The sequence below is a fragment of the Cimex lectularius genome, unplaced genomic scaffold (assembly GCF_000648675.2).
Source record: "Cimex lectularius strain Harlan isolate CLEC.00 unplaced genomic scaffold, Clec_2.1 scaffold36, whole genome shotgun sequence".
In the NCBI taxonomy this organism is placed as follows: Eukaryota; Metazoa; Arthropoda; class Insecta; order Hemiptera; family Cimicidae; genus Cimex; species Cimex lectularius.
The window spans coordinates 530,529-558,466 of record NW_019392648.1 but is presented as its reverse complement, the minus strand read 5'-3'; the positions used below and the strand labels follow the sequence as shown (position 1 = coordinate 558,466).

Genomic DNA, 27,938 nt, shown 5'->3' with positions numbered 1-27,938 from the left:
TCGTATGACTTTTTGCCGCTGATTGTTGAAGGGTCAATTGTCACATCCCAACAGGTGGCCAGGAGTTATAAAAATTCTACTATAACGTATATAATTTGTTTTTATTGGCCAAACAATGTTTTACACAGTTTCCATGGTGTCACACTTATCTTAAGAAAATTAAGGCATTTAAAATAGTAGGTCGTATAACAATCAATGTACCATTTTTTTTAGTTTTGTTCATTAGATAGTTTCATAGAGGATACACCAAAAAATTGTGTCTGAAATAACAATTATAACAGATTCATAATCCAACTGCTTTAAAATTAAGCAACGAAATCTTGAAATAATAAACATTACACCTGTCTAATAAACATCAAAATAAATATGATTATATAACATGAAGATACTAAACACAGAATATTGCTTCCATGCGCTATTTAATAAGTATTATTACGAAATTTGTTTACAATTTATTATTACAAAAAATATGATTTAAGCTGTTGTACACAATCAAACGCAAAATTAAATTAAAATTTATTCTTAAGAATAACAGAAGAACCTAGGTTTTTCAAATGTGTACGGTTTCTAAACAATTCACAAAATAATGCAACAAAAGGCTTTGGTAATATTGTAAAGTAAAGATAAATCAAACTTTAAAAATAAAAATCTGATGCAAAGTATATCTAACGGTTCGTATAGATAGTTTGTTGAGGATGTTTCTTAATAGACTAGATGTACACATTTTTGTAAATAACTCCAGGAACGAACAAAAAAACCTCCGACGCAGATCAAAATTAAATTTACAAAATTATATAAATTATAAAAGAGATATTTCTTTTTTTTTTATTGGTATACGATGGGCTAAATTCGAGACTACCTTTGGTGGTGGCTACAAGGAATTTCATTTGCACTTTGTATTTAAAAGTTGAACGGTTCCTTCTGCATCTTCCTGTGTCATGTCTTTGTCACCCCATCCCCACAGAGGCCTGGTGCCGTCTCCGGTCCTCTGGCTCCTTTTTTCGACGATCTCTGGAGGGACGGTTTTCAAATCGTAAGCCCAGCCGATCTTCGCCATAAGGTCGATGAGGGCCGTCGTCGTATTCGCCCTGTAGTTGCCCAACTCGGCCGCCTTATAGTCCCATGGGAAAACGTGGTGGTAGTTGTGCCAGCCTTCGCCTGCAGCGCCGAGAGACACGGCCAAATTTTCCACCGGGCTTATAGACCTAAAGGGAAACAGTGTTATCAAAGGACGGGGAAAATGATCTCAGGGTACTTACGCGTCGTACGGCTTCTGGCCCCACATATGTGCTGCGCTGTTGACCAACCAGGTGACGTTCAGCGTCAAAGCATAGCGGAACATCGTCGCCGTGAACCAGGAACATTTCAACGACTCTCCCCACATGTACATCGGCATCAGGGTTGGGAACAAGAAACATGTCAACGGCATTAAAATCAGGTAGTACCTAAATTGAAAAAATTTTAAACTCGATGTAAAACTGCAAGAAATAAGTTAACTAGGTTTCCAATTTTTTTGCAACTTAAACAGAAACATTCCCGAACAATAATTTTCAAGCATAAAGACAAAATTCCTATAAGTCAATCATTCTCTCTAGCAAATATTTGCTTAAAAAGAAGTGTAGGTAATTGACACTATACTGATAATACTTTCTCTTTTGATTAAATCTTTAAAATATACACTCATGGACAAATTTAACGCACCACTCAATTTATTTAGTTATTACTTTTCTACATTAGTTACAGGTAATTAGGAGCTACCATGGACACAATAAAAAGTAATTAATGATTTATTTCCCTCGTTTCTTTTGTACTGATTAATACAATTTGCACAAAAAGTAGCATTAAAGCTTCCATTCTGTTATGCTTAACGATCGCTTTTTAGTTAACCTTTTCGCGCGTTCATTTCACTTGAATTGAATTGATTCTTGTTCTTAAACTTTTTCCACTGGTCTAGTCAGGTATTTGAGTGAGTATGAAAGGGTCAGGGTCATAACATTATTTGAGGACAGATACAACCAGCAAAAAAGTTTTTAGGCGATTCAGAAAACAGGGCTTCGCAACCCCCAGGACAGGGTCGACCTAGGTCTACAAACCTGTGAGATGAAATATTCATCCGTCATCAGGCTCTACAAAACCGCAACATAACGGGAAATCTGATAAGACAAGTGCGAAATGTTTCGATTTTCTCCAATACTGAAAGAAAATAACCTCACGGCCAGGCACCCGGTTCCTGGACCTCTTCTTACGACAACTCAGATGATGGCCAGGATTCAATTCGCATTTGAATTGGACAGTGGAATATTGGGAACGAGTTCTCTTTACAGATGAGGTGAGAGTTGGCCTCAAATCTTCAGATGTGCATAAATTCATACAGAGACGCTTATGAGAAAGATACACCCAATGTTTGGTTCCTGGGATGACATTCCATGGCGATGTTCTGGGGGCATTTCCTTGAACGACCGCACCAATTGGTTGTGAGACGATGGTCTCGCATTAAATTCGAACTTCACAGAGCTATTTAGATCGAAAAACATCTAGTGCGATCTGCCCTTCATATCGGTGACAGATTCTTCCTAATGAAGGATAATGCAAGACCCCATAGAGCACGTATTGTGCATGACATGAATGAGGTTGGGATTGAGTGCTTGGTGGGCCTGCTCGAAGTCCAAATTTGAACCAAATAAAACACATTTTTTTAAAGCGACGAGTACGACGTTGGAAGAGTTAGAAACGGCTATTCTTGATGAATGAGAAATAATTTATCACGAATTAATTAAAGTTTTTTAGTTGAGATAAAAAAGTCAGTGTCACGAGCGGGATTCGAACCCACGATCTTCGGCTAGATACGCCACTGCTCTACCACTTGAGCTATCGTGACTTCGATCCACTCGGACACTAACTTCCTACCTCAACCCCACCTTTTGAATTTTCCCTCCTTTTTGCCATTTTTCAAATGTCGTGTAATCAATTTGATTCTCGGCGACTAATGAAATGGCCACGGACAGCTTTAATAAAAAGTCAAAAGAGAAATGGCAAAAAGGGAGGGAAAATTCAAAAGGTGGGGTTGAGATGGGAAGTAGTGTCCGAGTGGATCGAGGTCACGATAGCTCAAGTGGTAGAGCAGCGGCGTATCTAGCCAAAGATCGCGGGTTCGAATCCCGCTCGTGACACTGACTTTTTTATCGCAACTAAAACCCCTAATTAATTGAAAGATATTAATTGGTCAAGCAGACCACGAAAACTAGTGAATTTATCACAAATATGTTTTAATGAATGCAATGGCATTTAACGGACGGCATGCGTGCGGAGATGGAAATACACGATATTAAAGGGATCAAAAAAAGTTTGTTACATTTTTTTTTGTTTTTGAATTTTCTATTTTTTGTTCTTAACTCAATGTGTTTTTATAATTAAGTAATAAAATTGTTTATAAATGCCTTATGTTTACAACCATACCTATTTTTCGTATGCCAAATATGAATGGACTTAAGTACATTCAAATTTAACCCCATTATATTTGGTGGTCCGATTGACCAAATAACTTCTTTCAATTAATTAATCTTTTTATGTAAGGTAAGGTATTGGTTGAAATGAAAAAGTTAGCGTCACGAGCGGGATTCGAACCCACCTGCCGAAGGTCGTGGGTCCGAATCCCGCTCGTCGCACTAACTTTTTTCATTTCAACCAACACCTTACCTTACATAAAAAGATTAATTAATTAAAAGTTAATATTGATGCGTTTGTTTTGTCTATCAGTGCATTAAGGAACAACATTTTTACGCGACTAATTTCAATGTCATCAAGTTAAGCATGTCTACTGCCAACTATCATCGCCCATTTATTTCTATTTATCATACTTACACTTTAAAAAAAATTACAAATAAAACGAGCCACCTGTTACCTTATAAATAAATCAATGTCAATTAACATATTATTGGTACGAGGCCCTATTGTTTAATTATACACACCGCTTCGCTGAGTGCTGGGCGGAGTTCCCGTCGGCAGCGAGCCAGCAGCGAAACGATAGATTTTATGTCAGGTCGTTTTTTGGTATTTTTATTACCAATTATTTCCAACATGAAGTACCAAAAAGAAATTATGCTTATAGGTATTAAAGAAATAAGATATCGCGAAGAAATAACATTGCCAACTAGGAAAACCTTACTTTAATCCGAAGTATGACATATGGTATGACATGTATAATGAATACTATACAATTTATAATAGAATAGGCCAGACTGTGATACATTGATACTTATGGCCCGTGTATGCGTCGGGTATGCAGACGATGGCCCAACGTAATTCAAGGGTGGATCTTATACAGAGTTGGGCACTTTTCGCCATTTACCGGCAATTCCAGCTTTTGTAATTTACACTAAATCACCGGCACGTCTCGAGAATCACCCACCTCTGGTGCATTCTGGGATTAGACCTAGGATAGGACCTATTATATAAGTGACTTAATTGAGGGTCGATGAGGTACTCAATATCCCGCCATCAGACCTCTCGCAGTACACATGTACTCTAACACACACTAGAGAGACAAAAGTACCATTGCATACAAAACAACCCGTTTTCTCCAAAAATCGAAACAGGTGACCCAATGATTCGGTGTGTTCGAGCAAACAAATCTGTTCTTCTGGATATGGATACCTTATCAAGCATGTCTTTTGTATGTTTAGATTGATTGTGTTTATTGTGGTGTGAAAGAACCGATGTCGGGAAACTGAGTACCTAATCGACTCCTCACTAATTTATGATTTGTGTAGATGAGTAACCCAAGTGGTTATTGCCCCACAAGAAGGGGCAAATCTTGGGAACTAAAACCGAAAATGGTCTATTGGCTATACACGGCAGTAATAAGACACAGAATAACATATGGATCGCTTATCTGGTGGAACAAAGCTCAACAAAAAGTAGCTACCCAAACATTAGACAGCATACAAAGACTAGCAAACCTATGTGTCACAGGGGCAATGAGAACAACCCCTACAAATGCATGAGAAACTTTTCTAAACCTACCTCCACTGGAAATATTCATACAAGGAGAAGCTAGGAAAAGCTCACTTAGGATCCAGAAACAATTAAATTGGAAAGGAACTAAACAATTCGGGCATAATCAACAAAATCAGACACCCATTATTAGAAATGGGGACTGATTATATGATCCCGGAAACAATCTTCACAACTTCCTATAAAGTCTCAACGGACTACATAGGAGAGGAAGAACACATGAGAGCATCAGATACAATGATACAATATGGTACACAGATGGCTTTAAAACAAACGAAGGAACCGGATCGGGCGTTTTCTGTACAAGCCCAAAACATGAGCAATCAAACTCATTAGGGAAATACACTTCGGTCTTTCAAGCAGAAATACATGTCATCAATGCTTGTGCCCTGGAAAATCTTAAAAGAGGTTACACTGACAAAAAAATCCTCATAAGATCTGATAGCCAAGTAGCCATTAAAGCATTAGCATGTAAAAGAATAACATCAAAATTAGTCAGTGAATGCATCCAAAATCTCCAAAACCTGGGGAAACTCAACAACCTGATGATATCTTGGGTGCTAGGGCACAGGGGAATTTTGGGTAACGAGAAAGCAGATAGACTGGACTGAGGAGGATCTGCAAGACCATACTTAGGCCTCGAACCTATTCTTGGGATAACAAGAACAAATACAGAATCCTCCATCGCAGAATGGATCCAAACAAAACAAAAGGAGAAGGGGATAAACTCTAGCGGTGCTAGACATAGTAAACTTATGATGAAACAACCCTCACCAAGACTGGCAAAAGCACTGCTGCAATTGGAGAGGGCCAAACTCTGAGAGGCATCTGAGAAAACATCTCCACAACATGGGTATATTCAGCGATGATCCCATTTGCAGATTATGTAATGAGGGGGAGGTAACAGCCACTCATGTCATCTTTGAATGCGAAGCAACAGCTCATTGGAGATTTAACCTAACGTACGGAAAAAACTTAGGGAATCAAATTGCAGCAGCGACAGTCAATGACCTGATACTGCTAAGAAGAAGGATGGAGTCTATTGCACTGGAAGGTACAATAAGCCAGAAGGCTGCAGTGCCTGGAGAGTGCAAACCCCGCTTCCTAGTATCCTTCTTCACCATACTATACCAACCCACCTGAATTAAAAGTATGTACGTAGAAAGTAATGTATTTAAAAGAGCGTGAGTATGATTGAGAATTTTTTTATTAAAAGCATGCTTTGGGGGGTTGAAATTTAACAGTCCAAAACTCTAGAGCCCAACAGGCTAGAAAACCGGCGTCAAAATTCAACAAAAACCAAAATTCCAAATTAGGTAATTCACGTTAACGAATCGATTGATTTACGATTTCTCTTTTTAAATACTCCCTTTGTCCTATTACTAGTGAGCATTTTTTTAATAACAAACGTAAAATAGTTTTATAAAGAATACTAAAACTGTACTTTTTTTGGAATGCGAGGACTGGATCGTTTTCAAGATCGGATATGTCGATTAGCTTGCCCTTTTCCTTCAGCTCCGGGTGTTTCCTGCAAAGTAGCCAACCGATGTGAGAGAAAAAGAACCCCCGCGTGGCATTGTGAGGATCTGCGTCCGTCTCGGAAAACTTGTGGTGCACCCTGTGGTCTCTCGCCCATTCGATCACGTGGTTCTGCATCAAACCGAAGATAAAGCTTATGGCATGTATAGCAAAATAAAATTTTCATTTACCTGAAAGGCCAATGTGTTGATAGCGACCAAGAACACCTTCAAAGGTAGTTTCGCCTTGTAGGATTTGTGCGCCCAAAGCCTGTGAGCTCCGGCTGTGATACCCAACGCGGATAGCTTGTACAAAACTAGGGCTGAAAAAAATGTAAAGAATATAAACACACTGACAATAAGAAAATATTATGTAAACCATCATATATTGTAAAATGAAGAAAATATCTTAGAGTCATACCGAAGAAAACAGTAAGCCACTTTGCCTCAAATAACATCAGATAAAGTCCATAAACAGCTGCTAAATGTAGGTAAGCAAAGAGTGCGACATTCCTCCAAACTATGTTCACCTTGTATTCCTGCTTCTTTTCCGGCAGTGGATCCAACGGTTGCACTGTGCATTCCGAATTATCCGGTGTCGGCGCCATGTTGGGTGCCATTTTACTGCAGAAGAAAAGTCGTATTATGCAACAAAAAGTATTCCGAAATCACCGGCTCTCAAAACATTCGTCCAAAAATAAAAATAGTTTATTTTATTTTAATTTTTGCGATGATGCAATTACAGTTTGGGTGAAAACTGATGTTGTTTGGAAAATTAACTAATTAGTATAAGATCGCAAAAGTTATGATAGTTTCAACTAGCTCATTTTTTATGATCACAAATAGTTGTTTACTTAATTTAGGTGAAGTATATTAACGTTATGGTAAATTTACATATTTAAGCTCGTGTTGTTGGTTTGGATTAAATAAATTTCATCAAATATTTTTAAATGTGTGGTGATTAGTGACCGTTAGTCGGCGATTATTCGGAAATCGTGAGATGCGGTCTGGCGTGATGTAGGTTTCTGAAAAACATACGCAGAAAACAAACACTTTGAGTGAGTAGAAATAGTTTGAACATAAAAATATTTTTTGCATTGTATGAATTCACTTTTTTCCACATCCTACCAGTATTTGTTAAATTTAAACAATGTTTGTAAATCCCAGGCCCTGAAGATGATCTCAATAAAGATCGAAACGTTGGCACGATAAAGAAAATGTTTTTCTGAAACCTACATCACACCAGACCGCATCTCACGATTTCCGAGTAATCAATATTTTTAAAGTTGTTTCACTAAATTTTTCTGACCATTTGCAACTAATACTGTCTGTGCACTGTTAAAACAGAGAAATATGATCTTTTACCCCTACGCCCTAAGTTAATTTGGAACGTTGTATCTAATACCAAACAACATCAAAATAAATTAAACTTTGTTACCGAAAACACAATTTTCGATAATCTCAATGTAGATCATATTTTTAGCCTTATCAAAACAGCCGCAGCACATAATTCAAAAGCAAAAACGTATTTGAACTACAAACAAAAATAGAAAAACACTCTAAAGAATGTGATAATGCTCGCACAGTCGGTTTTAAATATCTTAATAAGTTTAGAAAGTACAATGGAGAAGATAAGTCATTGTATTTAGAAAGTGACCGCCTCTTTAAAGAAGTGTGTAAAAAGAAAAAAATTAGAGTATAAAAATAGAAGAATAGATAAAATCGACAACTTTAGAAATAGCAAGGAATTTTGGGAGCTGGTGAATTCTTTTATAAGAAAAATATCTATATGTTTTGGATTCATTAAACCTGATGATGGAGGGATTATTTCAAGAACCTGTTCAATTCTCCAGTATGCCAAACCTTATGTAATGATGTTAGATCATTCTTTTGATGAAATAGTCTCATTTCTAAGCTCAACCAATACGTTACATAAAGATTAATTAATTGAAAGTTGTTATTTGGTCAATCGGACCACCAAATCTAATGAACTTAATAAAGTTAAATGAAGTATATCTTCACTAAAGCTCTCCGTGGCCATTTCATTTGTCGCCGAGAATCAAATAGATTACACGACATTTGAAAAATGGCAAAAAGTATGGAAAATTCGAGAGGTGAGGTTGAGATGGGAAGTTAGTGTCCGAGCGGATCGAAGTCACGATGGCTCAAGTGGTAGAGCAGCGGCGGATTTAGCCGAAGGTCGTGGGTTCGAATCCCGCTCGTGACACTGACTTGTTTATCTCAACCAATACCTTACATAAAGATTAATTAATTGAAAGATGTTATTTGTCAATCGGTCTACGAAATCTAACGAATTATATATAAATTTATAAATAATTTATTGTATAAAAATTTTTAAATTAACCTTTAGTCCTGTAGATGACATTAAATGTATAAATAAGAGATAGTTGAATAAGTACGATTTTCACAGTAATATTATTGTAAATTTTCTATTTATTTTGTTAAATGTAAATATGTTAAACTTAGACCCTGATGACGGTGTAATATACATTGAAAGCTTGGCAGGACTAAAGCATTACACAGTTGTCAGTTGACCTTCTTTCGATCCTCTTCAACTTGATTTATTAGTGTTAATTTTCTTTTATTTAGTGAGTTTTTCACAAATTACAGTCATAAAATTTACATGTGTCAATGTGCAATAGCATATGTTACTCTAGATTTCTCAAGACCGCCTACGCCACTGAGTTTGTCTTTATAAAAGATAACAATAGTGTGAACTTATTGGATTTGTAATTTTACTTTCTTTCTATAAAGACTTTATCTATCTTTTTATCTACTAAATTTAATTTTTATTATAAAATCTGACTGAAAAAGATCTGACTAATATGAAATACTAACTGGCTTTTCATGCTAGTAACATGTAACTCTAGACGATTAATTACGTTTTAATTATATTCCCTGGAATCTATTTAACGAAGGCTACAATCAGTATTAAAAAATACAATATATACATTCCAATAATATTTATCGCTTTGTAATTAGAACTATTTTTAGAAAATTAAGAAGCCGGAAGTTCGACATTAACGGTTGATCTTGATTAATAATCGCCTTTTAATATATTCGCAGATTATCTACGAACAGGAGATTTTACTCAGTATTCTGCAACAGCGATCACTTTGCAAAATGGGTAAATGATCAAAATTAAGTCCAAGGTCGATCGCCTGAGAACTAAAAACACCAATTATAAAGTTAATAAAAGATATTTGCACTCACTGGTTTATTAAAAACAGTTCCCATTTAAATTTTTTTGACCTGGTAAATGAGATCAGGGCGATTATCCAAACTAGACTTTTTTACCGGATTTTCGTTATGACCTACATTGGTAGGTACGTATTTTGGCACTGCACAAGAACAAACTGTCTTTAACGAAGAAAAAAATTAATTTAGTAAATTCACTAGTTTTCGTGGTCCGCGTGACCAATTAATATCTTTTAACTAATTAAGGTTTTTTTGGTTGAGGTAAAAAATTCAGTGACTCGAGCGGGATTCGAACCCACGAAAACTAGTGAATTTAATGAGTTAAACGAAGTATATCTTCACTAAAGCTCTGCGTGGCCATTTCATTTGTCTCCGAGAATCAAATAGATTACTCGACATTTGAAAAATGGCAAAAACGAGGGAAAATTCAAAAGGCGGGGTTGAGATGGGAAGTTGGGTTCCGAGTGGATCCAGATCACGATAGCTCAAGAGGTACATTAGCGGCGTATCTAGCCGAAGGTCGTGGGTTCGAATCCCGCTCGTGACACTGACTTTTCTATCTCAACCAAAAAACATTAATTAATTGAAATAATTTAATTTAATTTTGCAAAGGGAACAAATGGAAATGAGAAAAGCAAAAACCCTGACTTACAACATTCATGTACGTTAAAATATTCCCGTTTTATGTTTTCTTCACAGGAAATTCTTAGATTTTTATTGTATTGCTTTAAAAGGCAAGGATTGTCTTAGTTTTTTAATCACCTTTGCTGTAATAGTTGTTATTATGCTGTGAGAAAAATACAATTTTCATTATCTAATGTTTCATTAGAAATAAAATTAATAATTTTTTCCGTAATTTAATCCGAATGTGTTTAAAGCATTACTCACAAAAGCTAATAAAAACAAAAATTAAATAGTAAATTGGTTTAAATGTCATTTAGAAACCAAGAAATATAAAGGGAACTATCCAAAGGGGTAAATTTTCAAGACCAAAACGTTATGCCATCCCCTAAGTTACATTCAAAATTTCTTATCTCCACCTGAAACACGTTTACCAAGAATTAAGACCAATGAAATCATTTAAAAATTATATTTTGGTGTAAAGATATAAAGGCCCTATTTGCCCCCAAAGCATGGGGTGGAAATGCAAGGTTTTTCAATAGAAAAATTACTTCTGTCAATAAAATAAGAATATAAAAATAATCCATTAAATATTATGCTCCAATCTTTATTCAATGTGCTGTATAAAGATTTGAATATAGATTTAAATGACAATCACTGCACACCTGCAGGACAAGCATGCAAAAAATATTTAAAATACTTTAAATTTAAATTACAATGTTTAACAACAAAAACCCAAGTCTTCTATGTGTAATTTTAATACTAGAAATCCATTTCATAGGCATTTTCCCCATTCTAAAGGAAACAGTAGTTCGATGGCTTGAAAAATTGCAATTATGAATTTGTAAAACACTTGAACGGTTAACACAGGATAAGTTGATTTAAATTCTATATAGAAGCCTGGTGAAATCGAAAAAATGCTCGTGCACGAAATTAACCTCTAAACGATTTTTTGTACATTATTTGTATGTATATGTTTACATGTGCATGTTAATTAAATTTAAACACTTGAAAAAATGTGTATACTTTAATTTAATTGGTATTATGTTTCTTTTTATGTTTACTTTTTAATTATTCAGAAATCGTGAGATGCGGTCTGGTGTGATGTAGGTTTCAGAAAAACATTTTCTTTATCGTGCCAACGTTTCGATCTTTATTGAGATCATCNCGAAGAGCACTTTTCAGCTTTCTCAAATTTATTGGAATTTATAATGAGATTTAGGCCTTTTCCCAAATTGTTATACCATTGAATGTTTGCCTGCTAATGTTTGAATGAAAGCTGTGCGTGCAAGATTTCTTTCTTTTTTCAGGAATTTTTGAGGCTGAAGCGGAAAAAAGAAATGGAAGAAAATACAAAAATACAAATTGCGGGGTAATAAACTGCAATGCCCAAAAGATAGCTACCTCAAAAAAAAAATCTGGCAGCCTCAAAAACTCCTGAAATAGAAAGAAATCCTCCACGCAGAAACTGTCACTCAAAAACTAGCAAAACTAGCAGACAAACATTCAAATGTGTAAGAATTTGGGAAAAGGTCTAAATCTCATTATAAATTCCAATAGACTTAAGAAATCTGAAAAGTGCTCTTCGAAAGAACCACTGGGGACCCAGTAACTCAATTAAATCCCTCGAAAGGTTGAGCCTTTTCCTAAAGGGTTGCAAAGTGCGACAATCGACCAAAATATATTTTACAGTCAGAATGGTGCGTTCTCCACTTCGAATTCATCGAGGACAAGTTGGAAGGTTGTTGTGTTGCCTGCTAAAAGACATGGATTAGTCTGATGTGACCTATTCGCAATCTAGAGAGGATCACTATTATTATTGTTACTAAATGCCTTCCCATATTTTTATATCAATGTTTGATCAAATTTCTAAATTATTTATAAATCTTAATTATAACTATTTATATTATAAATATTACTTGAAAATGTTAATAAAGCAACACAAATATTAAACAAACAGAAGTTTCAATGATTTGAAACATTTTCCAGTTAAACTATTAGAAAAAGAAAGCATAAAAAAAATTCTCTGTAATAATGTAACAGTTGTCGCATTAATTAAGTTTAATATATTCGATGGTAATTGGCTGAAAACGAGGCAAAAATGTTATGCAGAATGGTTTTGCTTAAAGTTGAACTAAGTCCCCGAATGGTAAGTACGTCTTGAAACGAAATGGTATAAACAACTATTTTTTATGTGAAGTAAAAATTCAAATATTTATTATAAATGATTAAATAGATAACGAATGCAATTAATCTAATAACAAATCTTGTTGGCGCATTTGAAAAATAATTAACATAACATATAAAATATGACAAACGTATGTACGAGGGCCTATTAAGTTCGATATTAACATTTATTTTCGTTTCAAAAACAAATTGCACAAAAGTTTAAAAAAGATTTAGTCTTTAGATTTTAAAATTGGAAAACTTTTGTACAGTATGTAATTTTTAAATTGAAAGAATCTTACTTGTAAGGGTGATTTTCAGTGAAAATGGTACGTAAATCATTATTGAATTTTATTGCGTATAGGCGATCGAATAAAAGAATGTATGAATGAAAATTTGTTTTCTCCTCATACTGATCAACGCGATTGTTGCTGTTTCAGAAAAAAAATAGCAACAACGTTTGAAAGAGAATTAGCCTGTGGTATATATCCTTTAGCAAATCCAAAGACATAAGATTATCCAGTCTGTTTTTATCTTTATTTTATTCTTAAATAAATTAAACTATTAAATAGACTTACAGTTTTTGGTTTTTAGTTGGTTTAATTATCGGTTGTATAATGTATGTTGTGTATTTTTTTTAGTTTTCCAGCTGTTTTTTTAATTTCAAAATATTAATTTTTTCACATTTAAATTTATACAGGATGTGTGGTGATTAGTGACCGTTAATCGATAATTATCCAGAAATCGTGAGATGCGGTCTGGTGTGATGTAGGTTTCAGAAAAAAATTTTCTTTATCGTGCCAACGTTTCGATCTTTATTGAGATCATCTTCAGGGCCTGGGATTTACAAACATTGTTTACATATAACAATTACATTTTGGATGGAAAAGTGAATTTATACAATGCAAAATATATTTTTTTATATATTCAATCAAAGTATTTCTACTCACTCAAAGTGTTTCTCTTCTGTGTAATTGTGCCATTCTTGAATTGAATATATAAAAAAATATATTTTGCATTGTATAAATTCACTTTTCCACATCCAAAATGTAATTGTTATATGTAAACAATGTTTGTAAATTCCAGGCTCTGAAGATGATCTCATTAAAGATCGAAATGTTGGCACGATAAAGAAAATTTTTTTCTGAAACCTACATCACACCAGACCGCATCTCACGATTTCTAAACAAAAATTTATACAGGATGTACGACTGTCAATTTTTATATGGATTTCTTACGAGAATGACAAACATATTTTAAGTAAGATCGATTAATTTGTTTTAAATTTATATTATTATTCTGTTTTACAAGAAAGGCGAAAAACAAAATTTTGAAATTTAATAAAACATCATACTTTAACATAGCAATTGACGCAATTTCAACAAATCACCATAAAAGTCAATCTCTATACCCTTAAGTTTGTATTTTTTGTGTTCCCCCAATTAACGAATAAAATAATGTACCTTTTATACACGTATAAAGCCAGAAATACCCAATAAATAAAATAATTTTAATTGCCATGGTGATGAATGAATTGAAAGATATTCTTAAGGATAACACACAAAACTCAATTAAACGAGTTTTATTCAAAAACATAACCAAAGATATTTATACCAGGACAGAATATTAATATTATTATTAAGCGTTGTAATAATCCGGCTCGTAAAAAAAAGAATTGCCGACGAGTTCCATGTCCGACTTGTATGACAAATAAACTTTATAACTAGGCTTACTTACGAGTTGGCTAAATGACAAAAACTAAAGCCGAGATGTTAATTTTTGCTCAAATTCGATGCAATTTTAGCTGAACAGAGAACGATTCTGTTCGTGGTCGGACAGAATGCTGTGGATGTCCCGTACTAAATCTGAGGGGGTTTAAAAAAATACAAATAACGAACCAATGAAGATAACCACTCGAAAGAGATAATCTCGGTTTCACGGTCAATTGCATTTTCCTTCGAATGGAAGGAGGAATACGATAGCCGGCACGATACTCGAATGCCGTCGTTAAACAAAGGAAACTAAACACATTGACCATTCCTAAGAGGATTCACTATGATGATCATAATAGAAAAACTCGTACATACTTTTATGCGTGCTGTACAATTGGCTAAATTGAAATGCATTTTTATAAAGTGAACCGTTGGGAAAGAAAGGACAATTCTGTCAAACAATGTGACAACGGCCATGTATTTCGTTGCTGAGGCGAAGTTAACAATTGCTACGTTTGATATGATGTTTGTTGATCGACCTGCAATTAATCTATGTAGAGTTTCATCTTCGTACAGGTCATTAGACAGGTGAAGAAAGAAGAAGAAGAATTGTTTGGTTCACCAAGCTTTCGGCAACTTATAGTGCCAACCTCAGGGCCTATTTATTAAAACTTAAAATAAATAATATACATACTTTCCCAAGAGTGCAGAAAAAGATTAACATGGAAAACTTTTTTTTTTTTTTGACAGGGGCATCCGACCACTAGCAAAATATCGCAACAAACACGCTCGATACACACACACGATCACACCAATAAATACATCTACCTGTTCCCTATAATAGACTACTCTAATTTGGGGTCGATTGAGTACTTTAAAAGTTTTCCGCCGTAGACCCAAGTCACTGACGCAACATGAGGGGAGATCGAGATCAGCCCCTCTCCATTCACACCAATAAATACATTCACACCATCATAAATTGATCACATTAATGCTGTTTGATAGATGGAGTACTCGATATTCCTCCATCTACCTGTTCCCTATAATGGACTACTCTAATTTGGGGTCGATGGGGTACTTTAAAAGTTTTCCGCCGTAGACCCAAGTCACTGACGCGACATGAGGGGAGATGGAGAAGCTGCTTGGCCATCATCCCCTCCCAATTCATACCAATAAATACATTCACTCATACATGACACAGAAACACATAACTTGACTTCTATATACAATAAAAAATTCCCAATTCCCTTAAGAAGCGGTATAGGGGACCCTGAAACTCGCTGCTGTGTCCGAGAACCCTCTTTAAATCTGGCGGCATGCCTACTCGCGCCCTGAAGGGAGCCAAGGCACGACACGCTTCGACCATGTGGGGCACATCGAGCAACCTGCATAACGGACACCTGCGGGGGGATTGGCCCACCAGAAAACTATTGTAAAAGCGTTTTGGGTCTAATGTTATGAAGCACATGGCCAGCATACTACGTTTTACATGGTGAAAATAGCCGCCTTGCCGAAAGCTTAGTGAACTCAATAATTAGTCTTCTTCTTTCTTCACCTGTCTAATGACCTCTACGAAGATTGAAACTCTACATTGCTAGGTTTGGTTAAGGATGAGCTGTCAATTTAGAACTAAGGTTAAAAGTTCCGGTCAATGCAATTTAACTTTTTTAAATAAATACACGAATAGGGACGATGTCAAAACGGCATTGATTAATTAATTAACTGTTTAAAGTGTCAGACATATCAAGCAATTTTTTTCTCACGAATATCTGGATCTCGGCAGGTTGGATAAAAAAACGAATTTAATTGTTTTTCTTCCAAGCTTTCGACCTATTTTAAGGTCATTACGAAGGCAAAACTATCTAAAAAATGTCTACAAACTGACATAATTAAGTTTTTAGTAAATGGTTTCAATTTTTTTTTCCGACTCAGTCCCAACATTTCCAAGGGCTGACTATTAATAGATAAACTTAATTATGTCAATTTGTAAATATTTTTAAGGTTCTTTGCCCTGATGCTGACATTAAAATAGGTCGAAAGCTTGGCATACAAGAATCTGAATTTGTTTGGTGTGTAAAAAGAAAAAAGTAGAGTATAGAAATAGAAAAATAGATAAAATCGACAACTTTAGAAATAGCAAGGAATTTTTGGAGCTGGTGAACTCTTTTATAAGAAAAATATCTGTATGTTTTGGATTCATTAAACCTGATGATTGGAGGGATTATTTCAAGAACCTGTTCAATTCTCCAGTATGCCAAACATTATGTAATGATGTTAATCATGCTTTTGATAAAATAGACCATTTCAAATCTCAAAGTGGTAGAGCAGCGGCGTCGTGGGTTCGAATCCCGGTCGTGATACTGACTTTTTTATCTCAACCAATACCCTACATAAAGATTCATTAATTGAAAGATGTTATTTGTCAATCGGACCACGAAATCTAACGAATTATATATAAATTTATAACTAATTTATTGTATAAACATTTCTGGATTAACCTTTAGTCCTGTAGATGACATTAAATGTACTTAATTATTAATGTTAAATAGAATATACATATCATGTAGTTATAATAAATAAGAGATAGTTGAATAAGTACGACTTTCACAGTAATATTATTGTAAAATTTATATTTATTTTGTTAAAAATTTGTTAAATTTAGGCCCTGATGATGGTGTAAAATACATTGAAAGCTTGGCAGGACTAAAGTATTGTACAGTTGTCAGTTGACCTCCTTCCGATCTTCTTCAACTTGATTTATTAGTGTTAATTTTGTTTTATTTAGTGAGTTTTTCACAAATTACAGTCATAAAATTTACATGTGTCAATTTAGAGTACAATAATGTATGTTCCTCTAGAATCCTAAAGACGGACTTTCAAGCTTTCGACCTATTTTAAGAACATTACGAAGGCAAAACTATTTAAAAGATGTCTACAAACTGACATAATTAAGTTTTTAGTAAATGGTTTCATATTTTTTTTTTTTTTTTTTTGAGACCGACTCAGTCCCAACATTGCCAAGGGTTGACTATTAATAGATAAACTTAATTATGTCAATTTGTAAATATTTTTAAGGTTCTTTGCCCTGATGCTGACATTAAAATACGCCGAAAGCTTGGCATACAAGAATCTGAATTTGTTTTGTTTAGTTTTATTGTTTTTTATTCAGACCATACCGAGATCCCAAGTATTCGTAATTAATTAACTTGGCACAAAAATTATGATAGGAAGTTATCAACAAAAAAGGAAAGTTTGCCACGTTTTAATTTTGGCTTTTTTATAAAAAAAAAAACATTAGTTGAACGTTCCACAATAAACGTTGTGAATGTAAATAACAAAATCGTCCAATTTTATAAAGTTAAACAACACAATTTTCATTTAACGAAGCGTTAACTTTTTATTTGATTATCCGAAAGATCATTGCGTATTACCAAATCGTTTTATTTCAAAAAATCCCGTGTACACTCGTAAACAACCGCCTAGTTTTTTAAAACGGACTTGTGTGGATATTTTCCGTGTGGGGTTTAAGTCGCTCTCACCTGGTTTAAGTCCAACTTCCTGGCCTACAACGATTTTCGTACAAGACAATTGGAAAAAAGGTCCACAAGCACGGGTCCCGGTCAGGAAGTGATACTGAAGGTTGTTGCATGCAGGCACAAGCTGTGTCTGAGCAAAGGAGGGGAAAACGCAGTATAATGCTTTTCAACATTAAAACAATTCTTAAAATCAAAATATTTACATAGTGTCACTGCTGGTTGACATCTCCTATCATGTGTAACATTGTCACTATGTCTGTTATCTCATTTGCATATTAGCAAAAACTAAAATCGCTGTTGTAAAAATCATAATAAATATAAAAACACTTAAATTAACATTAATACAATGAAACTATAATTTGTTACAATTGGACACAAGGTTCTTAAACATCAACATAAAATCTATTATAAAAAACATTATATGTTTATATTAATGCTTAATTTTAGAATTCAGTTCTACTCTGAAATTACTATTTTTTGATCACGAGATTCGAGATGAAAACGTCTTTTGTTCAAATCAAACAACAAAATAAACAATCAAATCAACAATCTCGTCTTCGAAAATTATTATTTATATTCAAGAGCAATGAAACAAACTTTTATTGAAGTTATAAATAGCAATTAATTAAGGTTTTTAGTTGAGATAAAAAAGTCAATGGCACGAGCGGGATTCGAACCCACGATCTTCGGCTTGATACGCCGTTGCTCTACCACTTGAGCTATCGTGACCTCGATCCACTCGGGCACCAACTTCCTATCGCAACCCCACCTTATGAGTTTTCCCTCCTTTTTGCCATTTTTCAAATGTCGTGTAATCGGATTGGATTCTCGATGACAAATGAAATGGCCACGGAGAGCTTTAGTGAAGTATACTACATAGCTATCGTGACATTGACTTTTATCTCAACTAAAAACCTTCATTAATTGTAATATATTAATTGGTCGAGCGGACCAGGAAATTAGTGGTTATAAATAGCCATAGATATACTTCTATTACCAATAAACATATATTTGTGCCAGAAGTACCAAAACGATATAATAATTTTTTAAACATGATTATAAACATTGTAAAGACTTGCTACAGATATTTTTGGAAAACATTGTTAGTTGTAAATATTAAATTCACTAGTTTTCGTGGTCCGCTTGACCAATTAATATCTTTCTATTAATTAAGGTTTTTAGTTGAGATAAAAAAGTCAGTGTCACGAGCAGGATTTGAACCCACGACCTTCGGCTAGTTATGCCGCTACTCTACCACTTGAGCTGTCGTGACTCGACTTTATCTCAACTAAATCCTTAATTAATTGAAAGATATTAATTGGTCAAGCGGACCACGAAAAATAGTGAATTTAATAAGTTAAAATGAAGTATGTCTTCATTAAAGCTTTCCGTGGCCATTTAATTTGTCGCCTAGAATCAAATAGATTACACGACATTTGAACGACATTGAAAAATGGCAAAAAGGAGGGAAAATTCAAAAGGCGGGGTTGAGATGGGAAGTTAGTGTCTGAGTGGATCGAAGGTGCTCAAGTGGTAGAGTAGCGGCGTAGCTAGCCGAAGGTCGTGGGTTCAAATCCTGCTCGTGACACTGACTTTTTTCAATCAACTAAACTTTACTTAATTGAAAGTTGTAAAAATTGTTTTTATGAAAGAACAATCAACTTCTCATAATTTCTATGAGATTGCTATGACCAAACCATCCCTATGAACGTAATTAATAGAAAGGACAGTGGAACTGGAGAAAATGTTAACTAAGGGAAAATATCGACCTTTTGCCCCCGCATAGTGTGGATGTACAAAAATTGTAGGTCTTCCATCTCTTGAGATTCACACAACCATTCAAGATTGGGGTTGGCCTCATAAAATACTTGGCCAAAGCTAAATTTAATTAGAAACTTATTTGCGCACCTTAATTGAGAGAAAAAGCATAAGATTGGAGGAGGAATTCTATGTATTTGACAGGAAGACTGGATAGGATCGTAAAATCAATGGTTTTTACTTCTTGAGCTAGACATGAGATTCTCTTCCATCAGCTTGGCCTTGTATGAATTTAATACTGGTTTGAAGAAGGATTTTGGTTAAGTTGTCTATAATAATAGAACTGCCTCCTTAACAAGGATTAGATTCATTTGTGTAAAAAGATTTTTTATACTGTCTTTTATTTGTGCGAAATCTGTACCTGCATCAGATTTTCTAGCACACGTATAAGAAGTTTGTATACTTTGTTAAGTTCTTTTCTGTCTTCAGTCTAGTGTGGGGGTTCGATGTCAGTGTTTTATCGAGAAACATCCCTGGATATTTTACTACGTCTCCATTCGCTATAAGTATGTGTTTAATGTAGAGTGTTAAATGTTGCTCGGCGGAGGGTAAAGGTTATTTGTATATATATATAAGGTGAAAAGATGCTTCCTTGCGGTACTCCAGCCTCTGAAGTAAAAGGAAAGATCTACATCTTGTCTTTGTAATACCTGTCTGCCAGGTAGGATCATAGGATCAGATAGTCAAGCGGAGAAGAGCCTTTGAAGAGAAGCCGCGGACGTCAGACTCGACCGAAGAATTGGCCACGCCAAGAAATACACCAGATACTCGCTTCGCTCGACGCAGTAAGAGATGACGTCTACAAATCGATGAATAGTGTTGAGGTGTGAGCGGAAACAAAATTGTTCATTTGATATTATGTTTTGGGAGTTTAGGAAGGGTCTACGTCTAATGAGAATTTTCTCTAAGACTTTAGATAGAGATGAGAGTAAGGAAATAGGTTAGATGAGAAGATTTATTGGTTTTGGGATCGTAGCAATTAATTAATACTTCCAGAGCATTCGAAGGACTGGGTTTAAGAAGGTTGCGGACAACAAATTTCGGGATAGCGGCTATCCTCCATTCCCAGGATCTTTAGAATCCAGTTTTGAGCCTGCCCCAACACTAGACGGCTTAAGGTCACACTTCTCCTTGACGGAAGTTTCAGAATACATTTGAAGAATCCGGCCGACTTTCCAATATCATCAAGCTGCCTAATCCCCAAACGGACGAACAGTACAAAAGCTATCAAAAATGATGCTGCCTTACATTTTCAATCCTGTATCTTCAATTGAAGTTTGTTTATCCACGTCTAAGTATACTAACTTAGCTGACGTGGTAAAGTATACTTCGAGCAAATGAGGGGCAAAATTTTCTCAATCTTGATATTCATACGTAGATACTAGAAAAATCTTGATTGTAAAAAAACCAATGTGTGATTTTATTAAAAGGACGCTTTTAATTTTTCGGTTAAGACTAATTTGATTTTTTTTTAAAAAGGCAAAACTTTTATGTGCTGTATACACAGAACCCAATGCGACAATCTGCATTTAGATTTTATGTTGTGCTCTTATGCTGTGCATTTTAACAATTTTTTCAGATGAAGATTCATGTTTTTTTTTTTAAGTTTATTTTTGCATTTTTGAGAGAATCTCTCATCCTAACTTTAAGGTACCAAGTTCATCTTAATACAATGACTTCTTTTTGCGATAATTTTTTTCGAAAAAAATTTCATTTACTTTTAATCTAATGTGAAAAATACAATACGTACCAGATACTTTGTGCTGGTGAAGTTACCTTTGCATTTTGTAAGTTAACAATGGTATAAAACAGTGGCGATTAATAAGTGTCGTCCTCGAACTTGGTATCACACCATCCCCGGTTCCGGTTTGTCATTATTCATCACAAATAACGTAGCAAAATTTTTAAAAACGAACAATAATGAAGCTTTGATAACCCCTTTTGTAGGGTCATGTTTTTTTTTCAAAACTCTCAATCGAGAGTGAAATCAGCCGGAGAGAGATCCAGTGGCGAGTGAAGAGAAAAGTCCATGCTTTTACTGCTCACGAAGTCTCTTGGCAAACAGGTTTGGGACTTGTAGCGTTCCACTGGAAGGGTTTTCTTTGAATTTGTCAAACACAAATAGCCAAAAAGTGATTATTATCGTTTGGACAAAATGAGCCTACTTACATGCAATTATTTTGCGTATTTTCAATGGGCCTTATAGGTTGTGAAATTTGTAAAAAATTTACACTCGGAAATCAGCAGGAACGTCGTAGTTTTACTGATAATAATCATGAGAAGAGAATAGACTCACCATCTGCTGAATGTTTCGACCATGCATGATTTCTATGTTTCACCTCAAATTCAAAATTCAGTGGCGTAGTACCAACTTAAACCTGACAAATAGAAAATTTCAAAGAAAATTCAAGAGCATCAGCTCGAATTTATCCAAGACGTGGTACACAAGAATGTTATGCGGCGATCTTGACATACTAAAAACAAAATGTTTGTGAGATTTGCAGGGTTAGAAATCTGTCATCTGCATAGTCCCTCTAGTCTGCCATTATCTTACCACTAATGGCTAATGGCCAATAAACCAAGCAGCGAGGAGAGGCGGACCAATGCGTCTTAAACGACCACGACCAAGCTGCAAAAATATATTACAAGAAAATAATTCATGTTAAAGTCTAACTCTAATCGTATATGCTTTTTCTATGATTCTAAAATAATTTTTAAAATGATTACTACAAGTTGAGAACTTACTTGTTAGCTTACAGCTTTCGATTATTTAACCTTTCGTACACTCTTTTCTTAAAGTTTGATATTCCATGATAGCAACAAAAGGTCTGTAAATTGTGGGAAAAGAAAAAAGGATTTCCATTAATTTTAATATACAGCATAAAAGTATTTATTCAATCCCGCTTGTTCATACAAATAAATATATTTATGACGTACAAAAATAATTAAAAAATATACAAATAGAGAAATTACATAATAAATGCATACACCCTTGCTCGTTAAGTAATTGAAACGGATTCAAATTTTTAATTATTTTTTAAATTATACCTTAATCGTTATAGACATTTGGCATTATTTTTTTAATTAAAAAGGAACACGAATAAAAATATATCATAACAATTTAAAATAATTTAACGAAAGTGCATGAAACGCAAAAGGAAGGTGGTGACAGTTAAGCGTCTACAATTTTGATAGCACAATGCAAATCAAAAATTGCTTTTTACCTGATCTTTTTGGACCGCTTTAAAACATCATACAAATCAATTAATCACAATCGATTTCTTCAATTGATAAAAGCTCATTCTCAGGGTTTTTAGCTGTTCTTTTTGAGAGAGTGGTGTGAACCGTCTCCGCGATTTACCGCAGTCCTCCACACGAGTTCTTTCGAAGGCTGTTTCAGGTCGTAAGCCCAGCCGATTTTGGCAAAGCAGTCGATAACGAAGGTGGTGAAGTTGAGGGCGTGGGGTCCGAACTCGTCCGCTTTATAGTCCCATGGGAAGACGTGGTGGTAATTGTGCCATCCCTCGCCCATCGCGAAGAAAGCGACCAGCCAATTTTGCGTCGGGCTGATGTTGCTGCAAAGAAATAAAAAAATCAATCGAGTACCAGCCGTAAACGTGCTGACGTGTGACTAACGTCCGGATTGCGAAAACATTTGTTTAAACAAGGTTCACCTTGCATATGAACAAACATTTTCATAATACTGTTAGTGAGTTATTCTTGACATTAAACGGCACCATTCTGTCAAGGGGAACGAATAGGCCACCTGGATGAAACAATTAACCGAAAATACTAACTCTGTAATTGTTAACGTGATAGGGGTAACATGATTTCAATGCGATCAGGCTAAATCTATTCACTCAGGTCATAAAATTATCGCAGTTAATTGACTCAACATACTGACAATGCAGTCTATCCTAAATATGAAATAATTTAGGTTACCATATTATACCCAAAAACTCGCGATTAAATCCCAGAAGGGCCCTATGGGTCGGTGGTGTGGTGGACCAAAACTCTGCAGGGCAAAGGAATTAGGCTATTAAGAGACACCCAAAGTCAAGCTTGTCTCAATGTCACTAGAACCACGAGCACAACGCCAACAGCTGCCTTGGAGGTGTTGTTGAACCTCTCACCACTTCATATTTTACTCCAAAAAGAAGTCAGAGGAGCAGTCCACAGGCTCAAAATGGGCAACCATCTCCAAAGATAGGCCATGAATAAACAATGAAAGTTGAGTAAGGAGATAAAGCAGATGTAAAATTAGGTATGCCAATCGATGCCACTATTCCAAAATACAACTCTACTAAAAAGTACAAGGGATATCAGAATGAGAAGCATAGGATAAAGGAACACCGCTAACTGCACTGCGGCTTCAAAACTGGCAAGGGCACGGGGCTGGAGTCTTCAGGATGAATCCAAAGACTAAACTGGCTCTCAACAAAGAAATATGCTAAGTTTTCCAGCCTGAAATCATAGCGATTGAATACTGCGCCAGAGAAATAAAAAGGCTAGATAGTCATCTTCTAGGACAGTCAGGCAGCACTAAAGACCCTAGCCTCATGCGAAGTAAAGGCAAAGAGTGTTTGGAATTGCATGAAGGCCCTGGCGGAAATCAGCGACACCAATGACCTAGTTCTGGCATTGGTTCCGGACATCCGAAGCATAGAGGCAACAAAAAGGTTGACCTGTTGACCAAAGAGGGAGCCAACATGGACTCCCTAGGTTCCGAAACCTACTTTGGCCTAGTATCTTGCCACAAAAGATGATGACATACGTTCGCTACATAGCCCAAGTCCTACCACGCTCTACCATCTAATATGTTCTACTGAGGTTTAGGGCCACTGGAATTCATGATCGAAGTAAGTGATCGACTGCGATGTAAGACGGCTAGAGAAGATCGTTTTACTGCTCGTACCGCACTACGATAGGTCGTCAACTCTGAACAGCCCAGAATTTTAAGGTGAGCTCTAAAATAGTCATCAGAAGGTTTCGTGAGAATAGCCTAGTCTCTAGACGTCCCGCATCAGGACACTTGAACAATGGGGGAGGGGAGCTGTTTTCTTCACAGATAAGTGCCGGTTGATTTGTGAAAAAAACATGACCGGGACCTTGTATTGAGAAGACGTGCTTCATGTGCCATGCGTGAGTCACAGCCTTTACAAAGACAGTCAGTTATGGTATTGAATGGAATCAACGTCCTTGCCCGTATCAAACTGATTATCATGCATAATGGATCTATGTCTGCAACTAGGTACATTGATGAAGTTCTTCTGGAAGGTGTAGTCCCATTCGCTCCATTTATTAGGGGCAACTTCCTGTTAATGCGTGTTAATGCTCTGCCGCATGTAGCTCGAATCGTCACCCATTTCTTGAAACTAACTTTTGATGTAGGGATTATCAAAATGAATTTGACTGTTCTCCTGAGAACGAGAGAAGGACATGTTTCATTTCGTTGCCTTGTGCCTAATATTAAATAATTTTTTATACTGCACTAGCAGATAGCAAAATTATGAGATAGAGTTAAGGTTTAGAATAGCTAAATGGCAAAAATTGCATTAGTACATTACTGTAAACATGCGTGGTCATATGACAGTTGTCTCTATTGTCTTAAGTTAGTTTAATCTCGTTAAATTAAAAATATTATAATTTTTGCATAATATAAAACGTATTGAGAACAGGAAAATGGCAGCATCGGTAGGATGGATCCGCAGAGAAGCCCTCGCGTATCAAGAGCACTATCCGTGGCCAACGGAGGACTTGATACATAGAGAAAGGGTCAACCTCACCAGATAAGCCATGCGAGGTTGACGCACAGGATTTGGGACAAAGCCGCTTATGTGTCCGACTTGCAGAGAAAGATTTCTCGATGTGTCCTGCCAAATTAAAGGGTGCAATTCCTTGGCTCTTTACACAGCGTTTGTAAAGTATGAGAGTCGTGTTTGAGCACGGCAGCGCGTATCTGGGTCCCCTGTTTCAATTTTTGCATTAAAAAGATTATTTTGTTGTACATAGTGCTGATAGTTTTGTGCCCGTAGCGTGAAATGAGAGTGAATGTAGTTATTGGCGTGAATATGTAAGATGAGAGGGCCGTGTACTCTATCAACCTCAGTTAGATCCACTGAGGAATATCGTACTTCACCAACCTATCTGGAATTGCATGGTGTATAAATAAATAAGAATGTATTTAAGAGTGTGTGAATGTAGGAACTGATTGCATTGGGGGCTGAAATGAACTAGCAGTTGGTAGCTCCTGGAGCTAAAACTCCGTGGCTGTACGAGTAAGATCGAAGTTTGACCCCGGACTGCCAACACGGTAATTTATTGTAAATAAAAAAGTTGGAATTGCCGGTGAGCTGCGAAAAGTAGCAGGCCAAACTTCTTACCCGAGTGTATATAATACATGTGTCTGCAGATTTGAGCTTTTATAAATCATCAGTAATCACAGATAACAGCTATACCTAAAAACTCTAAAAGGCCATGAATACGTAGATTTTTATTTTGTGTTATTATTTGTAAAAATGATAATCAATAAAGACTTTATTGTTATTATAATTAAGGAATTTAAATAAAAACTGTAATTTCTCTGATTTAACGTTGGCGGAAATTGATTACTTTTTGTGTTTATTGAGAGTGAATGTATTTATTAGTACGAATACACAGAGTGAGAGGGCCGATGGCCGAATATTGAGTACTCCAAAATCCGAGGTGTGTGATTCTCGCGGCTTGATTGATCTTTGCAATAAGCTCGATTCTGTTTATATCTGTATGTGCAGAATTATTAGTAATTGATAAACTTTCAGTGCAACTTATGTATAGGTATTAGGAAAGGTTGAGTTCATGAGATTTAAATATTTTAATTCAAGAAGTAACGTTAGTTTGAATGTCTTTGCAATCTTATCGTTGACGATAAAGTACTGTAGTCGCGATTTATGATAATAATAAATTTAATGTTATATAATTAATACGATCATTTTTTAATAAAATAGAAGGGGAAATTCTGTTCTGGGGCTTTTTTGACATAAGCCAAGCTTTTGTTCGAGTTTGATACGCAGGCTTGCTGTTCAAGCTCAAGGTGATCCTTCCAACTACTATCTCATATTGCACAGTTATCTCACTGACCGAATTTTCCAAGTCATCGACGGACCTCTCTACATATTTCCCTACTCATGCTGGTGTTCCTCAGGGTTGCGTTCTGGCCACCACATTATACCAGGTTCACCAGTTTTCGTGGACCGCTTGACCAATTAATATCTTTTATTTAATTAAGGGTTTTAGTTGAGATAAAAAAGTCAGTGTCACGAGCGGGCTTCGAACCCACGATCTTCGGCTAGATAAGCCGCTGCTCTACCACTTGGGCAAACGTGACCTCGTCCACTCGGACACTAACTTCCCATCTCAACTCCACCTTTTGAATTTTCCCTTCTTTTTGCCATTATTCAAATGTCGTATAATCTATTTGATTCTCGGCGGCAAATGAAATGGCCACGGAGAGCTTTAGTGAAGTATACTTCATTTTAACTTATTAAATTCACTAGTTTTTGTGGTCTGCTTGACCAATTAATATCTTTCAATTAATTAAGGTTTTTATCTCAACTAAAAACCTTAATTTAAAGTAAGGGAAAATATTGATCCTTTGCCCCTGCATAGTATAGACGTACAAAAATTATAGGTCTTCCATCTCTTGAGAACCACACAACCATTCGAGATTGGGGTTGACCTCATAAAACACTTGGCCAAAGCTAAATTTAATTAGAAACTTATTTGCGCACCTTAATTGAGAGAAAAAGCATAAGATCGGAGGAGGAATTCTATGAATTTGACCGGAAGATTGGATGTGGTCGTAAAATCAATGGGTTTTACTTCTTGAGCTAGACATGAGATCCTCTTGCATCAGCTTGACCTTGTATGAATTTAATATTGATTGGATTCATCGCGGAGACGGACTTTTGTTAAGTTGTCTATAATAATAGAACTGCCTGCTTTAACAAGGATTAGATTCATTTGTGTAAAAAGATTTTTTATACTGTCTTTTATTTGTGCGAAATTTGTACCTGCATCAGATTTTCTAGCACACGTATACGAAGTTTGTATACTTTGTTCAGTTTTTTTCAGTCTTGTGTGGGGTTCGATATCAGTGTTTTATCGAGAAACATTCCTGGATATTTCACTACGTCTCCATTCGGTTCCATGTGGTTAATGTAGAGTGTTAAATGTTGCTCGGCGGTGGGTAAAGTTTATTTGTATACATTTATTTTGATTAAAAAAATTTTCTCCAACTTTTGGTTCATTGCTGGATATCGTTTATATGGGCTTGGATATTGCGGAGAGATGAGGTC

General features: G+C 35.6%; 2 protein-coding genes across 8 annotated transcripts in view; both read right to left on the bottom strand.

Annotated features, from left to right (window-relative positions):
• Window positions 1-82: 82 nt before the first annotated feature.
• Window positions 83-21,408, bottom strand: LOC106668480 (acyl-CoA Delta(11) desaturase-like). Of its 3 annotated transcripts, none has more exons than XM_014397289.1 (6): window positions 21,353-21,408; window positions 6,952-7,154; window positions 6,723-6,853; window positions 6,458-6,663; window positions 1,260-1,445; window positions 83-1,205 (listed from the first exon to the last, which is right to left on the bottom strand). In XM_014397289.1, exons 2-6 carry the CDS (start codon window positions 7,148-7,150, stop codon window positions 884-886), a joined length of 1,044 nt encoding a protein of 347 aa, XP_014252775.1. In that variant the 5' UTR covers window positions 7,151-7,154; window positions 21,353-21,408; the 3' UTR covers window positions 83-883. The 3 variants fall into 3 exon arrangements, with proteins under 3 accessions (XP_014252775.1, XP_014252773.1, XP_014252774.1); XM_014397287.2 differs by lacking the exon at window positions 21,353-21,408 and adding an exon at window positions 17,788-17,898; XM_014397288.2 differs by lacking the exon at window positions 21,353-21,408 and adding an exon at window positions 14,274-14,397.
• A 1,100-nt stretch (window positions 21,409-22,508) lies between these two features.
• LOC106668417 ((11Z)-hexadec-11-enoyl-CoA conjugase-like) overlaps window positions 22,509-27,938 on the bottom strand; it is a 77,744-nt gene continuing 72,314 nt past the window's right edge. For all 5 annotated transcript variants that reach the window (XM_014397133.2, XM_014397132.2, XM_014397131.2 and 2 more), the window contains exon 6: window positions 22,509-23,177. In XM_014397133.2, the coding sequence (XP_014252619.1) occupies window positions 22,916-23,177 (262 nt within the window). In that variant the 3' untranslated portion in view covers window positions 22,509-22,915. The remainder of the gene's footprint in view (window positions 23,178-27,938) is intronic.

Excerpts from the sequence above, each read along its gene's own strand:
- LOC106668480 (XM_014397289.1), bottom strand. The coding sequence starts at position 7,150 with ATGGCACCCAACATGGCGCCGACACCGGATAATTCGGAATGCACAGTG. Across the intron at positions 1,446-6,457 it reads GTCCTCGCATTCCAAAAAAA|GTACTACCTGATTTTAATGC; the intron begins GTACAGTTTTAG and ends TTTTCAATTTAG. Across the intron at positions 1,206-1,259 it reads GGCCAGAAGCCGTACGACGC|GTCTATAAGCCCGGTGGAAA; the intron begins GTAAGTACCCTG and ends GTTTCCCTTTAG.